Below are 18,567 nucleotides of genomic sequence, written 5' to 3' on the forward strand. Positions count from 1 at the left end.
CCTGATTATCAGCATACAATCCAACCAAGATACTCAAACACATACTTTTTCTCAGAAGAGGGAAATAAAGGTACAGAAACCTGCCAAAATACCAAAATATATATTTTTTTCCCATTAAGAATAGTATGGTTAAGATAGCCCATCACTAATAAAAACTGTATCATGAGCAGACACTACAAATTAGTTTTTTTAAAAATGACATTCACTGAATTCCTGGTCTGTGCATTTAATGTGAATCATCATCAAAAATATATTACAATTAAAGGGTTGTAAGTAGTTCTGTTTGGCGTTTCTACACGATCTTTCGTATTTCAGGTGAGAAGTACCACATTAAAGAATTAAGGATCTGCTATTCCTCTGTATGTAACGTATGGTGATTAGAGTCCCTCTCCTACTGCAGGCTCAAAGACGTCCATGGTGAGATGTCTGAGGGACCTAACTCGGAGACTTTTCCTCCCCTCATCAAAGGCAGCCCTGTGTATCAAACTCCACACCTAGAAAGTTCAATAAACTGTAGTATACTTTAATAAATATTTTTCTTTTTTTGTTTTTTGTTTTTTTTTTGCTTTTAAGCTCAGCTTAAATCTTGTCAAGGAAACCATTTCACAAGAGGGTACGTCACAATCTATCAGCAATATTCCTTGTTTATTAGAATCTGAAGATGTTCATATTACATCAAATATAAATATATATTATATTTACATTTCCTTCTTAGCTTTTCGATTTAGGTGAGTGTATTTATAATTAATGCCACTGATGTCACCACCATCATAATCCTCAGTGCAACTCGTGTTTTTCCTTCCATTGGATGCCGATAGGATTCGACGGCATCTTAAAAGAGGTGTCTTGTTCTTTTTTAAAATAAAAGAATGGGTATCCACGAATGGAGATCTAGGCATTTTCTACATTTTGCTTTGTTTTGTAATATTTCAAAATACCTGAAAAATGTGGTCCCTTTTTGCAGTACTATTCTCTACTCGGGGCCAAGAGAAGAACAAAATATGCAACTCAGAAAGGAAAAGAGCCCAAAGAAAAGAGAACCTGCTTGTTAGCTCATTAATCTGTTTAGTAAAGATCTGTTTTAAAATGTCTGAACGCTGTACAATATCATACAAAAACAATCGTCAGCCTTCAAAGCAGCTGGTACATTTCTTAGAGGTCTGTTTGCCCAACTAACAGTCTGCCGCCTTGGTGTTCTTGGCCTTGGTCACTTTCGGTCATCGATAGTTTTAATGAATTCCACTGCTGCCGTGAACTGCATCCACCAATAGGACTCCTCTCCAGACAGACAGCTGGCATAAAAGCTACTGATATACTGAACAGTGGACAGCAAACAGGGTGGATTTGCCTGGGGAAGGAGGGAAAAAAAAAAAGGAGTCAATTACTTGGATGTATAGCTTTGCAAAAGTCACTTAAGTTAACATCTTCAAATGTCTTTCTGTGAAAGGGATACCAGTCTTTTTGAAAATAATCCCCAAATCCCTTTTTGGAACTAGTGTGTAAACACTAGCCACTCTGAGTAGCAACAGTATACTGAAAAGGAAAGTCGGGCTCCAGGCCTGGCTGAACTATCCAGAGCTCTCTGTCTTGCAAGTCACTTAACCCCACTGGTCCTTAAGGATGCTGAACTAATCTCAGTGGACTTACTCAACAGCCCAGATTCTAGAATGTTAGATAAGAAAGTAAATGCTATAGGCAAACTGAGTTATATCTGGTCAGTAAGTGCAGGCAGGATCAGCTGAGAGAATAAAAACTAAAAAAGATAACATGCCCTCTGTTGCAAGAGGGAACATAAACCACCTGCTTTTTCACCTTCTTCCTGCGGAAAGAAAGGACACAGGTGTATTAAGTGGTTAGGCAGCCAAGCCAAGGCCTGTAGCTTAAACTGGCTCTAGATGAAGACTAGATACATCACGTGTGAGAGGGAGAGGAGCGGGGGCCAACAGTGGCGTTATGAAGGCTGATCACACACTGACCCTACGGGCTTCTGACTCAGAGTTCAGGTTGCAGAAATACCGCAAACACTAAGAATTAGTGACGCACGTGTCAAATATACTTTAGACATTAACAGGTGGGCTGAGCTGACTGGATCTTATGAGTGATGCAGTTACTTGGTGGCTTTGTGCACCCAAACCACAAGATTCCCCCCAAAATATTCAAAATTAAGTTTAAATGATAAAAATTTTAATTTGAAAGTCAAAAAAGGACAAGAGATGTCAGTGTTTTTAAAAATAATATGGTATAATTATAAACTAAGAGGCTGGAGGAGAGATGACTGGCAAACTTAGTAGTTTATGACAAGTACTATGAAGAACTCAATGGTGAGAGCACAGTTGTTTAATCACTTGATAATTATACCCTTGGCTCCGAGTAAGAACTTTAGACACTGTTTTGTAAGCTAAAAATGTCTCTCTAGGAAACTGGCCCTCTCACCTTTTCTTTGGAAAACCCTAACTTCTGGACCGAACAACATGTGATATCAGACACTTTCTCTCTGGGTAACACAGAGCCAAGGTCGTTAACATCCCGGGAAGCCCTGCGCCACCCTGCTCAGGATGCTAATAAACTCTTTGCTAATAGCACTGAGGCGCCCACCTTTATCAACACAAATACCAAAACGGGGACAAAGTCGTCTGCTCCTGGGACGGAGTCCTCATTGGCCAGGCTCAGAAGGTTCATGATCGTGGAGCACATTCTGAGGATGCACTGCACTTTGTCCCGGGGGGTCTTGTAAGCACTTATTGTCCTGATTTCCGACTGTGCGGATGGCCATGGGGCCTCCCGAAGGTAAACCTGAGTGAGATCATAGACAGGAAGACAGATCTTAACTCTAACGCAACTACAGGCAACGACCACAGCAACCGACCAACCCCGCTCCCGCCCCATCGGCAGAGGGGGAAGGATGCTGCCTTTTCTTTTCTTGGGTAAAACCAGATCGTGGTTCCTTCCTCTTCCACTAAAGATTAAAGCTTAACTTATAAACTTTTAAGTAATAAGATCTGCACTTCAAAATCATCTAGACTCCATTAATAGAGGAAAGGGCATACAATAACATAGAACCTAGAATTCATAAAATGTCAAACAACTACCTTTCTTAAATAGCTAGAATGGAACTTCTCTACATGTAGTAGCTAATTACAAAAGCATAACTAAGCTACTTTTAAAAAATAATTTAAAAATTATGTGCTTTTGCTGCAGTTCTAGAAAGAATAGGTTCAAAAAATCAAAAACAATTAAAAATTTTATGCTAATCAATATTCCATTAGTGGGGATTTTAATCAAACAACCAGAAAGCTCAGATACCTAAAGTTTTCCTATTGTATTGTAAGAGCTACACGCAGGTAAAAATGCTAGTGTCAACCACCAACACGTAACTTCACGTCACATTCAGACCAAGTCCCGGTCCCTTTCCAACCGGGGGAATTTAAATCCTTGGAGGGATCTTTGAGAACTTCAGGGTGAGACTGAATTCCCTCCAATGCAAACAGTGTCACGTATTTTATTATATGGTTTCCCTGAAACGCTGGTAAAGCTGTCAGGTCACAGGACCACCCACGTGCCACGTAAACCTGTGTTACCTCAGGTATCTGAAGAGCTCTGTGATTTGCAGTCACTACTTTAGACAATCTCTGGATGTGTTCATGAAGAACCCTGAAAACCAAAAACACATATGTAAACATATATTTCAGAAAATTAGGTACCCAAATAGTCATAATTGATTTTTTCAAAACATCTAAAAATGTTTTAGACTTATTTCTATATATAGATGACAACTACAGCTGAGATTCTCTCTTAGCTTAAGTATTTTGTCTAGTCAAAAAAAGTCATATTTAGGATCTGCTCAGAAATGCAGAGTGAGCCGAGGGGATGTGGGGGGAGCCGGAAAGTCCTGTCCCCGACTAGGACAGCACTCCAAGGGAGAAAGGAGAGGACTCCTCAGCCCGGAAACTGCCTGGACGCACTAACTCATAAATAGGGTGACAGGAAGTGGAGGGATCAGAAGTCAGACACCAAAGATCACAGATGCTTAGGTGGAGAGGGACGCTGAAAACGCTCAACCTCTCACTTCGCAGTGAAAATCGCTAGGCTCAAACAGGTGAGGGTTTTGCCCATGGCCAGAGACAGCAGCAGGGTAACCCGGCCTTCCTGGCCTCTGGCGTTCTCTCCAGAACACTGTCAGCTCTCCACTCTCTACAACCCACGGGGACGCCACGCAGGAGCGGGTGCGAACGCCCTGCTGCCCAGTCTGCTCGCTGGAGTAAAAGCAGCTGGACGGCCCCATCCTCACCCCACACTGGGAGCCACAAACGGGCGCTCTGGAGAGAAAACGCACCCCACCTGGCGGACTGGGCGCAGAGGCACTGGGGTGGGCTGAAGGCCTCCGACGCTATGAACAAGTGACAGCGGCAGGTCGGACCGACCCTGACCCATTCACCGGAAAGTGAACTCTCTCAGGTACACATGCAATATCTTAAAATTTCCAGGAAAAAAAAATCTTACAAAAACTATTGATATCCCACCCTGAGATCCTATTCCATGGACCCCTGGAGAGTTGCTGGCACAGTAAGTCGCTATTATGGCTGGGGGACACGGTGACCACCTCGACACATTTGGGGCAGAAACAGGGTTGTAAAGCAATGCTCAGGAAAATGCAGAAGAAGAAAAAGAAAAATGCTAAATTATCCCTAGTCTCACCACCAAAAACAATCACTTGCTATTCCAGATGTTTTTCTCTTCACGATTAATTTTGTTTAGGATTACTTTTGAAAAACAGCTTTATAGAGATATTAGTCACATATCACACCATTTCGACATATAACTTTTGATATTCAAACATACAACTTTTCCTAATAAATAAATGGAGACTAGAAATAACATTCAAAAAATCTGTTACGTGCGCGGTGCTGTGACCCAGTGGTGAACAAAAGCATCGTGCTTCTGCTCTCACAGAGGGAACAACCCAGCGGGGGAGAGGAGCATTCTTCAGATGACCACAAAACCACCCCCCGAGGACGCCTGGCAAGGTCTGGAGATATCTGTGGTTCTCGCAACTGGTGCGGTAGTACTGACTCTCATGTGTCAAGGCCAGGGATGCTGTTAAACCTCCTCCCATGCACACAACAGCCTCCCGCATTAAAGGACCATCTGGCCCCAAATGTCAGTAGGGCCAGGTTGAAAATCAAACAAATGTAAGACTGCAACTGTGGCAGGTGCTCAAGAAAAGTGCACAGGCCTGGAAGCCCTCGAGAAGTTTTCCCAAGAAAGTGACACCTGAGTCAAGATCTGAAGGGTCAGCGAGCAGGAAGAAGGAAGGGAAGAAGAGCTGAGGCGGAGTACACGGCAAGGCGTCCAGAGAGGCCGCAGCATCCTGTGTGCCCTCTGGCCTGATTCCCCACAACCCCAAAAGCAGGGTACATCACCCTTTTCGAAGTTGTAATTCTGATGGGTGAAAATGGTAAGAACATGCACCTCCCTTATGATGAGACAGCAAGTCTCACGTACAGCTCGTCTAAAACACAGGGCCAGCGGACGGATCCCTGCACAGTCCAACACAGGCACTCAACACAGAAGCACTCACTGGTCACGCAGTATGTCCCCATCCTGATTAGGGTAGAAAGCAAGCTTGAAAATCCGATTCATCACGCTTCGCTCAATGGCCAGCTGAGCATCCTGAAGCTGCTCTTCACTCGCGTTCTGCCATATGACGTCCTGGGCCATCGCGCCATAAAGGAACTGCAGGAAATCTTCTACCTGAGCAGTTTTATCATCAGCTGCTGTGAGTTTCTGAAAGTCTCCAATGCAAAATAATAATTTTTAAAACACTCTACCTGAATAAGTTTAAAAAGGAAATTACAAAAATTATGTTAACCACTAGCTATGCAGGTACTATGCCCTTAAAGTTTAAAGTGTTTGGGTATGGTTTATTTTAAGAGCCAAATCATTAAAATTAGGAGAAAGGTAAGAGATATGTAAAAGTTTAAGAGCAAGGGGTTTGGTATAAAAAAAGATATATTTTGTTTTTTAAAATGAAAATAACTGTGTGAATCCAAAACGTTACCAATTTCCCTAATTTTTAAATAAACTACAGATATGCAATCCAATAAAAATAAAATGTATTGTTTGACATCCAGGTTTAATGATGAAAAATCCGTAAAATAACTGGGAATTTAAGAAACTGCTCTTAAACATGTAGCTACTCAAACAAACTAGCAGAACAAGAAGTTCCCAATCTCCCCGACGAGAAGTGCTGGAGAGAGATGCTCGATCTAAAGGTCTTCAGGTACCTTGAATGAACTCCCGGATCTTCTTTTCTTTGCTCTCAAGCAGCAGCCTCACGCACACGGTGGTGAAGTATCGGTTGGCCACCTCCTTGTCCCGCAAAACCCTCTGCAGTAGCCTCTCCAGGTGAGCCTGCGTGGTCTGCAGTCCTTGTCGACAACGGGTGAGATAAGCAATATAGGGGGCCCTTTTCCTGAAAGGAAATATGTTTTTCAGGACATCAGATATGCACTTTCCTGGGAGACTGTACATCCTAATTTTTCTTTAGAAAAAGATGCTTCATAGATTTTGGTTTTATAAACTGACATGTCAGGCTGCAAACAAGTGTCCTGAGGACAAATTATGCTGCCCGCTCAAGAAACAGACGCATTCGGCGTGTCTGTGAAGAACACCAGCTCCTGGGCTGACCGCTCGGCTACCTAAGCTACTCAACATTACTAAGACACATCGCTGGTCTATTATTTTACATCAGGGCACAGTCTCCAGGAGGGCAGGACCGCACGCCTAACAGGAAACAGACTGCTACAGAAAGCAAAAGTAACGAAAGGCAGGTTAACACACCACCAGATCGTTACACGTACCCCCAATTATTTGCTTACTGTCTAAACGTAACAATCATTAGAGCACTCATTCCCTAAGCCTCGAAGTCTCTTCACTTCCTAAGCATCTCAATTACTTTTTTCTCCTGAACTGACAGCAAGGGACTGGCAACAGATGAAGGGCGGCAGTTCCTAGGCCAACTGCTCCCCGCTGGCCCAGGGAACTAGTCTTTCCTATTGCCCCCGGAAAAGGGAAGATCATCTCCTAGTTATCCGGGCCACCGCGCTGCTAAAGCAGGTTCTGTGCGAAGCTGACGTAAACAGCACTTCTCCGCTAGGGGAGCCGCTCGTTTCGAAAGACACTTCCAGGCTGAACGGCCAACACGTTCCTCAGAGAGCTACGTCCAAGCACTCTGTACGCCTGGATTCGTCTCTGAAACAAGGACCGAGAAGAAAGCACCTGCAGCTGGAAACAGGGCTAGGCGCGAGCGGGCCGGTCGTGTCACCTGTAGTCCTCGGCAATAGACGCCAGCAGCTTCCTGCAGGTCCGGTTATCGAAGCGGCACACGCAACGCATCGTTTCCTGAAGTTGAGCCATTAAGTTCTTATCTTGTAAATTAATTGCTTCGGCTATTTGAACTTTTAAGAAGCACACAATTTCATTGTCTAAACAAAAAAATAAGAATTGTTACTGGCGAGGACATCCACGGGCTTACATGAGCTGTACATCATGCCTCAGCCTCTGGGATCAGCAGAACCAGGCTGTACTGCCACGCTCAGCGAGACCACGCTTCAACAAGCCATCGGTCACCAAAACACCCTTCGCTGATCAAATAAATGCATTAAGCTGAACCATATGGAATGCCTATCAAGCTTACAGTTGAAACAGGCGATTTCGTATGGTTCAACCTGTAAATACAGGAAAAAACTCAAGCTACCAGGCAGCAACTCACCTTCCGGGTCTGTGTGGTCTGGTAAGCCGTTCCTTGTTGAATGGGTTAGCACTGGGAAGGCGACAGAGTCCGCGGAGCAAAGGGCAAGCCTCAGTTTCTTTTTTGCATCTCTAAGGAATGAGTGGAAATTCGTTAACTTCTTTTTCCAGATATGGTCACATTTTATGAACATTTACTACATAAATCAATATGCTAGCTCAGGACCCAAATGTTTCAAGGGGTCATAAATAAAGGTAAATTAAAATTTTTTTTCTTATTAAATTTATTGGGGTGACACTGGCTGGTAATTTTTAACTTACTACAACCTCGCTTAAAGGTACAGGCTTTTGGGTTACCCAAGGAGCAAGTTTACAAAAGTATTCTGGGCAAGGAGCACTCTGTAAAGTCCCCAGAATCAGTTGACCTTCTGCCGTGCGCTGAGACCCAGGACAGGTGCCATGAGGAGGGGTGGAAAGACGTACTGTGCCCAAGTCGGGAGGCACCGCAGAAGTCATTGGAACCACCTCGCCCCCTGAACTAGGAACACCTATCACCACGTCTGCTGACAAATGCTGATCCCGCTGCCAGGAAAGCTCACTGCCCGGCCAGAGACCTTTCTTATTGCTCTACTGCTTGAAACTTTTTTGGGTTGAGCCAAAACCTGCTTCTTTTCAACTTCCAACTACTGAAGCGCCTAGCAGCACCCAGGTCAGAGCACCCTACAGTAAGGTGTTGCTCTTCTCCACAGCGCAGCTCTTCATGCTGAGAGATGCCACCAACGTTCTTTACTGTACTGGTGGCCGTGGCCCTTTCCGGTCCCACGGGGCAGGAACCAGAGCTCCTTGACAATGTACAAACTGTCATGCAAAGAAAGAAGCTGAAACGCCTCAGAACACAGGCCAGAGTCAGCTCCTCATGCAGGCTACGCCTGTCCACCTGGGCTGGCTAGCTGGGCCGGCTAGCTGGGCCTTTCCCTATTGGTCTGCTTCCGATAAATGGAGCAACTTACAAATCAAGCCTATCAAATGTAATATTCGCCCGCTTTGCAAAGATGCATAAAATATGTAACGGTAAATAAAAATGTTTATTTTTATGCCCCCCCCCATTTTACTGTAGGAAAAAAATTATAAATTTACAGTCAGAAATTCATCATAATATTTATAATGATATGCTGTTTAGAGTTAGCTTTAAACTAATTGGCGGGGAGTAAATATCAAGCAGCACTGGCCGTGTATTAGTAACCGCTGAATCTGGGTAATGCGCAGGATGACAAACTGAGGGGGCTCGGGTGGGTTACCCGACAACCCCGCAACTGCTCCTACCTCCTCCCCCGACGCTTCTCGTGACGCCTGGGAGCTCTGCGTGGGCAGAGGCGTTGCCGCTTGTTTCATTTTAATTACCCATGCTGTGCCTGTGAGTACATGGGGTTTTCTTTTATCCCTGGATGAAAGCCTTTGCTCTGTGATAGCCACACATGAACAGTCTTCTCAGTAAACAGACACTTCATTAAAATTTATCTCTGTTTTATACATTTATTAAGTGACTCAATGGATCACTTGACTTGAAATGACTGCAATGATGACTAAAAGTCCAAACCCCGAAGTCCTAAATACTATAAAAGAAATACCTGTAAGAGAAAGCGGAATCCTGAGGGTGGGCTGCCTGGCTCGCAGAGTCTGGGAGGTCGTCAGCTGAGATGTTCTGCAGTGTTTCATCTCGAGGAGAATCGTGCGCACTTTCACCGTCACCCATAACCTCTAAACAAAAGCCGACCCCCCAAAAGGATAAGCAGGTTCTTCTGGAATATTCTGGCACTCATAGTTATTCAGAGCCAATCAACAATAAATTAGCATTGGACTTTACAATAAGTTATTTGAAAAAGAAAGAAAACTCCAAATATTTAAATAAGTTATTGAGAGCAATGATAATATATCAAGAGATTACTTTTGCACAGAATGGTTTTACTTCTTATTCCAATCCTAGCTGAAAAGAAAAACGATGAAAGTCTTTATTAATTTAATGAAGATAATACTCTATAAACAGAATCACTGAACCACAGAATTAAAAGGGGCTTCAAAAATCATTTTACATAATACCCTCATTTCGTAAACACGACATCCTGTGCTACCAGAAAAGAGCTTGTGGGAAGCCCCCTTGGCTGCCAGTGGCTGAGGTGGACCATGTGCTCAGGCCTCTTATGACCCGCTGCCCAAGAGCGAGCTGGGGGCAAACGCGCAAATGCAGCCAGGACAGATTTGTGAGTCCCACAGTTGTTTTTATGTTTTAAATTAATCAATTTACATAAGACATACATGTATAAAATCAAAAAGAATAAAAAAGTTCTGATGCATAGTGATTATGTAGGGAAAATATTGTTATTCTTATGAGATCATTTCAAATGCTTCAGGAAAAAAAAGAGAGAAAATGTGGCAAAATGTTAACAGAAGGTATGTCTAGGTAGAGGGAACATGGACCTGAATCGTACTAATCTTTCAACTTTTCTGTTATTTGAAAACTTTTCAAAACGAGAAGTGTGGGAAGTCCACCTCTCCCCAGGCTCCCTACAAGTCCCCCTGAACCAACTCAAGTCATGAGTTTGTCAGAAATTCTTCCAGACTGTGCACACATAAGCATAAATACATGCAGTTTACACAATTTATGCTTTTATATACTTTTGTTTCCTCTTAATTTATCCTGGGAATTGTACCGCATTTCTCTGACAGATATTCAAAAACGGCTACTAAAAGGCTACTTTTATAGATCACCTTTATCACTGTGATACAAAGGTTACTGCTCAAATGTCTACCATGATCATCACCTGTACTTTCATAGTTTGCCATCGCTCCTTCACTGGGGCTGGTGCGTTTAATGGCATTCCTGTATTTGTCCAGAATATCCTCAGCAACCTGGGCTTGTGCACTGAGTCTGGGGCTTGGATCATCTGCAGGAAAAGGAGAGTGAGAGAATTAGTTCCCCTCGGTTTGTACCAACTCTGACGTTAGTACGACACCAGGAGCATAATCCCAAAGGCTGATTAGGAGGTAAGACTTAAAAAGAGCACATATCTCAATGTCAAGAGGCACCATGCAGCTGCCTACTCGGCCCATCGCTAGGTCTGAGCCTTGCCAAAGCAAGGAACTGGGAGGGTTAGCTCCACTTTCCCATCATCGCCACAATTCTGCACGACAGTGTCAAAAATTCAGCGCAGACTAAATGGATGATGAGTTTCTAAAGCGCTTAACACTCAAATCACTGTTATTAGCAATCCATGCTAACAGAATTTCCAACAGTGCACTTTAATATGCAGACTTCACTTATTCAGACATCTCCATGCTGAAGGAAGAAAAAAAGAAAAGTATTCGAACTGAGAATTAAAGCCTTTTAAATAATAATAATAAAAACTTTCCTTCATTCTTCCTTCATGGATCTCTCTGTCTACACATTTGAGAACTTCAGATGTTCATAGTCTGTCTCACTAGATCTCACCATGACAGTGCCGCTGCTGGAACAGGGCAATGATGTCAGGGGCACTCCTAGACACTGTTGGGAGTGCTGGCATTGTACCTGGGGTGCACAGAGAAACAGCTTATCACAATCACAGATGCAGCACTGTTTACTGACAGGACCTCTGTCCTGTCAGCAAAATCAGCACATCGATACGTGTCCCTGGAGTCGAGACAGCAGTCATCAATTAACAGTTACCAAAGCAAGGAACTGCTACAGGTCTATGGGACAAAATTAAGTTCCATAGAGAAATGCAAACTCTTGAGGTGGATCTAGGTCAAGCAGGTAATGACCATAAATAACCACAATCTGGTAGAATCCCATTTTTTAGAAAGTCTAAAAACACATAAAAATCACTAGGTTTTATCTATGTGTGTTAATAGCAGCTAAAACTAATAGCAGCTAACATTTATTGAGCACTTACCACATGCCAGGGAACGTGCTAATAAGCACCTTGTATGAACAATCTCAGTCACCACGACCCTAACAGGGAGGTACCACCGTTGCCCCATTTGTAGAAGAGGAAATCGAGGTGCAGAGAACTTATGTAGTTATTCTCAGAGGCTCTTCTTTTGTTTTCATGAAAAAATATTTAGTATTTGTGTCTCTGTAAAATTGTAGTGGACTGTAGAAAGAATTTCTGAAGTAATTTAATCTTTCTGCTATAACGTCATTTGAATGCACGATCAGAGTCCTAATCTGGTCTTACTCAAAATGGAAACTGATCAAACCTTTATCGTTACAAAATCTTTTTTTTGCAGAGGGAGTACTTCTTGCTATTGGTTTTGAGTGCAGTTGAGGGCTCTGAGAAAGGGACAGTAAAATCTGGTGCAACAAAGTGAAAGCCGTCTGCGGCAATGCCCGATCCCATCTGATCTCTGAAGCTAAGCAGGGTCGGGCCTGGTTAGTACTTGGATGGGAGACCACCTAGGAAGACCAGGTGCTGTAGGTGAAAAAAATAAACAAAAAAACCGCAAAGTGAGAGCTATAATGTTGCTTGTAATTTTTATAATGCCATTCTTAAAAATTTTATCCCAGGGAAATAATAAAAACAAAAGGTGCTAAATATATGAAGCTGTGAGCATTATTTTCATAGTAAAAAACTGGATACAATTTAAATATCCAGAAGCAAGAGAACACTCACACTGCAGTAAAATCATACAACATACTATCTTAGAGCCAATAAAAATTATTTAAAAATCAACTATGTCTAGTAGAAACTGGGAGGTTTTATGAAATAAAATGTGATAAAAGAACAGTCACATGCATACTCTGATTCAATCATGAAAAGCCAGGTACAACTATGGAAAGATTGGGAGAGAACATGAACAAACAATAGGGCGGTGGGATTATAGGCAGACTGTTAAGAAATTTCCGTTCACAGCTTTTTAAAACTGGTTTAATGATAAGTTTCAATGGGTCATTAATTAGGACTGGGTAGACGTGTCTGCACTGGTAGAGAAGTTAAATGGCTTGAATCGAATACAAAGAAAATGAAATACTTTATGAAAAAAACTTATTCTATTCTACCTATCTTCTAGTTTAGGTACTAAGAATCAAAAAACATGCATTGCCCAAAGATAAGTAAAAAATAATTTATAATTTCTCAAAAATTGATCAATTGAGCATTTTCAAAAAGGAAATTTCATCAAGAGTATTTTTTCACTCTGTAAATGTCGGTGGTGTTCTAACACTGGGAACGTGGTAAGGAAACATAATAATCTTGCCACGAGAATGCCTTTCCAACTCCTCCCAATCAGACTCTGGGTTGCTGAAGAACAGGGGTCATGCGTGATATGCCTTAATACCTGTGTCACTTAGCACAGTGCCCGGCATGAGTCAGATGTTCAACAAGTATTGGCTGACTGAACAGGACAGGTTTGACTGATCCCAGCAGGGGACAGTGGTCTGGAAGCACAGCCCCTGCTGCTCAAACCCTTTATCCCAGGAACGTCACACGTCAGATAAGCAGGAATGTACGCCAGGATAAGGAACTATGTCTAAATACAGAGAACTAGACACTAAATAACATGCATTAAAATGGGATTCTACCTGTATTATGCTGACCTCTTTGAGCAGGATGTTCTTTTGAAACTTCCCCCCTTTTTAAATAAAAATCTTCATTTTTAACTTAGTAAGATACTAAATTTAAAACCAAAATAGAATCGAAAAGAGGCGAGGAATTACTTTCCCTCTAGATGCTCTATAGTCACTGGAAACATTACACAGCTACCAAACTCAAGGTTGGGCCATTAACACTGCTTCTCAAACTCCTTCCTGTTAGGTGCTCATTCACAATGTGCCAAAAAGAAGCTGTAAAAATACAAATGCTGAATAAGGTTAAGAACCCAATCCCTATTATATTTTCCTTGGGTCAGATAGCAATGTTAAAATGATTCGAGCTGTAAAAAATTGGTCAAGTTTATAAATTTATGATATTGTTTAAACGAATACCTTATCACAAAAAAGAAAATGATTATGTAAAAACAGAATTTCACTGTGATCCTGAACAATCAAGAACTACAGATGGAAATAAATTTAGAATTCTGTGATCAATATTAGAGAAAACTATCCAATCAATGATTCAAAGGTATGGCATGCAGCACTAAAATCATCACCACACTTTCCTAAAAGGCACTATGAGTCATCATCCCACTAAGATGTCGAGTTGTAGGGTGCGCCTAAAGGCTCAGGAGCAGGGGCCTCATCGTAAACAAGTTATGATCATGAGGATGATGATGGTGGTGGCGGGCTGCGGGCTGAGCACACTGAGGGTCACTGTGGCCAACCGGAAACCACAGGGCTATAAAGAACATACTCCCCACTGTACACACACAGACACACTCTTCTAAAAAGGCAACGCTTATGGCACCCAAGAAAAAGTGTTATGAAATATGTGCTCTGGGAATGAAGGAGCCAGGAAGCCCATGGGTCTACAAACCTGTGAGTGCTGAGAATCTGTCAGGCCCCAGATCATCTTTGTCTTTTTCTTGTTTTTCTTTCTTTCTAAATGGTATAGGAGCTGGAAATTAAATAAAGTCAGTAGTGTGACACATAACATACTGCACTACCCGGAAGACAGCAGGCATTCTGGAGTTAACTGGTGTGCCAACATTTCTAAGTGCAAGGAAGGCGAAAAGTTTAAAAGCTAAGAAATCTCGAGTGTCAACTGATAATCGTTCGTAAAACAGCATTGCAGGTTCTTAAAGCAGCTTTCAGAATCTGCTTGAGGGTCGTCTGCCACAGGAAGAAAGATTTAACAGTACTCTCTTGGGACTACATCAAAGCCACCATTTCTCAGCCTCTGCTCAAAAACGGCACATTCAAAGCTCTGCGCCTCATCCTCTCCTCACCAAGGGGGCTGGAGCGCGCTGGGACAGCAGGGTGCCTCAGCTCCTGGGCGCCACAGCGCCAAGAGGAGGCCTTCGGAAGAAGTCCCTAGTTTTAATCCTATATGATCTCTCCTTTCGGGAAGAGATGCTTTTGTAAACTCATATCTCAGTATCTATTGGTATGGCTCCGGGCTATTCACCAAAAAAAAAAAAAAAAAGGCAAACGATTTTATACAACTGCCTTTCAAAATAAACATTCATCAGTATTCAGTGTATGAACATTCTTGGTGAACATAAACATTAAAAGTTTAAGTTTATTCCAGGAATGTAAAGGATGAATTTCAAATTTTCTATCTAATTACCAATAGCATCCCTTATTTTGCAATAATCATTGGCAATACGTATGTCAAAAGTCCTATAAATGCTTAACATCAGTTGTATATAATACTGAAGCAACCATGACTTGCATGACTTCCATTTATGAAACCACTACCACTTCCTGAAGGAGCAAGAACCGTCATTTCTAAAGCTCTGCCTTAGCATTCACCTGCGTGAAACCATTTTCTATGCCCTCAGAACAGCTAGGAACAAGCCCGGCAAGCCTCAGGAGCTGAGATATTGGCCTCTGAAAGAGATCTGGGGGCTTTGCTTCCTGTTGCCAATACAGTATTTCTAATATTTTATAAAATTACCTTTAGGCATGGCAGAAACAAAACGTTTTCTCCACCAAGGTCTGTTCCTGTCTGATTTCTCATCATCGCTATCTTTGCGTTCTTCAGTCTGTAGAAAAAGTTTGATGCTTTATTTGGAGTTGGGCAGAAGGACAAATTACTATGAAAAGGATTTAAGTTAGTCTGTGAAATACAAAAGCCACTCTGGTTTGTCTTAAAGGTAAAACTGTTAGTGCTGCTTTATGGGCAACTTCTGGAACATGGACACACACCATTTAAACACCAGACTGCACTCTCATTACTGTTAGTAAACTGAACGGTCGGTATGGAGCCCAGTGCAGAGTAGGCATGAGACACATACTTATGGAATGAGCAAGTGCGACCCAAATAAAGTCATGAGGGGTAGGAGATGGTAGCTCTAGTATTAATAAAACCAAGTACATACTGTGTGCCAACACTGAGTGTAAGGATGTATATTACCTCATTTAAACCTCACGGTTGTCTTAGGAGATAAATACTATTATCAAGCCCCTTTAATAGTTGAGAAATATGAGGGTAAAAAAGGTCATCTCATCTTCCCAAAAGTTACGGCCTGTTATGTGGCACAGATGGGACACAAACCTAGACCTGATTAACTTCAAAGTTCATGTTTTGATCACCAATTAGTGGAGTTATCATTATGACCACATGTCAAAGGACAGGGACTGTAATTCTCGTACTAGTCCATCATGTGAACTTGGACAAATCATTTAATTTCTGAATTTCTTCATCCACAAAGCTGGAACTAAAAATATCTTCCCCAAGGGCTTCCGAGCACATGGAGTGCCAGAACTTGAACGGAGAGGTGAGAGTATCTGTGCCAGAGAGGGTTTAGCAGGGGGCAGTGGACTGATCAAATACATACATACAAGAAAGATAATGCAAACGGCTTTCTCGCTGTTGGAGAGGGAGATACAAACATGGACAGGGAGGATGAAATGAACTCTGTTGTTTTTAACTGGAATGGAATACATTGGTGTGAGCTCACGGTTCTCTACATATTAAGAGAAAGGTAATATACGAATACAAATGTAAATGTGTGCAACTGCACTTGTGCACACACATGCGCACACACATACTCATTAGCTCCGTCTACTGAGAGGTCCTGAGAACAGCAACACCCCTACAGCAAAGAATACATCTAGCATCCAGATCTTGGTTTCTAAAAACCATCTTCTACTAAAAGGAACAAGGGCTCCTTGGAGAAATGGCTGATTCCAAGACTAGGGCAAACACAGTACATTATAAGCTTATAACATTTTGTGCCAAAAAGCAAAGATATACTCAAAGAATGACAGCAGTATGTCAAAAGAACCCAGGAACCACCTTGAAGGGGCTCCCACTGGCCAAATCAGGGACAACTGGGCTTTGAAATAAATGACAGTAACAAACCCATTGACTAAAATAGAAAACCAGGCAAAATGAGTAAATAAAAAATTTCATGTAGAATAGGATATTTACTTATTTTCAAAGGACTCCCTCCCCTACAAAATAGTTATTAATTACAAAAGAGAAAAGAGTAACTTTATAGTGGGGAAGCCTGGCAAACAGCACCTTCATCGAATAATCCAAAAGACCACCACAGGCATGGGACAAAATAAAATCGTGTGCCAGCTGATGCAGTGAAAGGAGCATACTGTCACATTAACGATAGTCCTGTCAAAGATGAGAAATCTGAATCTAGTCATGAGAATACATCAAACGAACCCAAAATGAGGAACATCCTAGAATCTGGCCTGTAATTTTCAAGAGTGTGAAGGTCACGAAGTCAAAGAAAAATGGAGGAAATGTTCTAGGCTGAGACTAAAATGACATGACAACTAAATACAAGAAGTGACCGAATGGGATCTTTTCGTTATAAAGATGTTACTGGGACAATTGGGGACGCAGGAACGGGGCGTGAAACTTAGATGGTTGTCCTACGTGTACAAGTACTTGCTTGCAGGAAACTTCAAGTATTCACAGGTGACGGAGCATCAGGTTGGCGGCTTACTCGCATGTGGTTAGGGGAGGTTTTTTGTTTTGTTTTTAATCTACTTCCAACTTCTTTCTAACTCTATGCTTCAAAATAAAAAATTATACTGCGTCGAGGAAAAAAAGAAAAAATAGCTAACCATCTCAGAAGGAAACTGTGAGGTTTAAATGGAATTAGATATAAAATTACTTGGAGAGAGGTAAGAGTGTAATAACAATGTTAAGCTACATTACCACAAAACCAAGTACTACAGAGTTCCTACAGATAGTGGTTCTGGATATGCCGGATTGACAAACCGTCTTCAATCATGGCTACTGTCTATCCTTAACCTTAGATGTCCCTAACCCATGTTACTTTCAGATGCCAAAAGAATCGGGCGGACAGAACACTAAAGCAGATTACACTCAGCAAATTCTTCTACGTGGCCTGTGTGCCATACCTCTCCTCCTCTGGATGAGTCCTTACTGGGGGATGAAGATGAGGAATGAGGTGCAGCCACCAAAGAAGTAGCACCAATGGCTGCGGCTGGAGGGAGTTCTCGCTCCTCGTTCCCTGGACGCCGGTTCCAGCTGGGGTCACTCATAGGTCGCCGGACAGAGGACACTATATCAGAGCTCCTGCTGCGAACTAATCTCTCGGGGTAAGAATGCCTTTGCCTGAACGCCTCCATCTCAGCTGGAGTTAAGACATGGGAACCGAAGTTTGGCAACCTGGCCTCATTTCCCCCTACAGCTCCTTCCAGGATTGGGGGATCTGGCGGTGGATGTGACGGCCTGGCATAGTGGACCTTTGGCCTTACCACGGCGGAAGCCCCTGGTACACAGGAGAAAGGGTTAATTAACAAAGGGTTTTGGTTCCATTCTCCTGCTCATAAGACAGTCAAAAATCTCACTCGATCATTTCACAATAAATACAAATCAACGCTATGTTGTACACCTGAAACTAATATAATGCTATATATCGATTATATCTCAATTTTTAAAAAGTTCATCTGACGAGTTTACCTTCATGTGAAGACAGTGGGTCGAACATGGCAAGCAGCGACTCTGACTGAGAGGGAGGAGAGGTCAGCTGGTGGGCGCCTGCAGCGGACGGGCAAGCACAACACGTGACTCAGTGAGCTCCCCAGCACAATGAGAACGGTCTGGCACTTGAGCACAGTTTTCAAAGTTTTTTGATCAATTAGAACTTGAAGGGCACATCGGGAAAAAGATGATCTAATAAATATCAAATTCTGCTTACTCTAAATTCATTTTGTTTTTTCTACATACATGGATTTTAATTACATTTAAGTGG

At 42.3% G+C, this 18,567-nt stretch overlaps 1 protein-coding gene across 8 annotated transcripts in view; it reads right to left on the reverse strand.

The window, feature by feature from the left end:
- Nucleotides 1–210: 210 nt before the first annotated feature.
- Nucleotides 211–18,567, reverse strand: part of GAPVD1 (GTPase activating protein and VPS9 domains 1) — a 55,713-nt gene continuing 37,356 nt past the window's right edge. For 4 of the 8 annotated variants that reach the window (XM_016137385.2, XM_036238738.1, XM_036238737.1 and 1 more), the window contains 13 exons: nucleotides 18,276–18,353; nucleotides 17,711–18,084; nucleotides 15,279–15,366; nucleotides 14,196–14,276; nucleotides 10,569–10,691; nucleotides 9,378–9,507; nucleotides 7,772–7,881; nucleotides 7,325–7,484; nucleotides 6,285–6,472; nucleotides 5,579–5,792; nucleotides 3,579–3,651; nucleotides 2,596–2,793; nucleotides 615–1,348 (listed from right to left, as the gene is read on the reverse strand). In XM_016137385.2, the coding sequence (XP_015992871.2) occupies nucleotides 1,208–1,348; nucleotides 2,596–2,793; nucleotides 3,579–3,651; nucleotides 5,579–5,792; nucleotides 6,285–6,472; nucleotides 7,325–7,484; nucleotides 7,772–7,881; nucleotides 9,378–9,507; nucleotides 10,569–10,691; nucleotides 14,196–14,276; nucleotides 15,279–15,366; nucleotides 17,711–18,084; nucleotides 18,276–18,353 (1,958 nt within the window). In that variant the 3' untranslated portion in view covers nucleotides 615–1,207. Of the gene's footprint in view, nucleotides 1,349–2,595; nucleotides 2,794–3,578; nucleotides 3,652–5,578; nucleotides 5,793–6,284; nucleotides 6,473–7,324; nucleotides 7,485–7,771; nucleotides 7,882–9,377; nucleotides 9,508–10,568; nucleotides 10,692–14,195; nucleotides 14,277–15,278; nucleotides 15,367–17,710; nucleotides 18,085–18,275; nucleotides 18,354–18,567 lie in introns of all 8 variants that reach the window. The other 4 variants (XM_016137382.2, XM_036238740.1, XM_016137387.2 and 1 more) reach the window with 2 other exon arrangements.

Source organism: Rousettus aegyptiacus, unplaced genomic scaffold (genome assembly GCF_014176215.1).
Source record: "Rousettus aegyptiacus isolate mRouAeg1 unplaced genomic scaffold, mRouAeg1.p scaffold_m13_p_3, whole genome shotgun sequence".
NCBI lineage: Eukaryota > Metazoa > Chordata > Mammalia > Chiroptera > Pteropodidae > Rousettus > Rousettus aegyptiacus.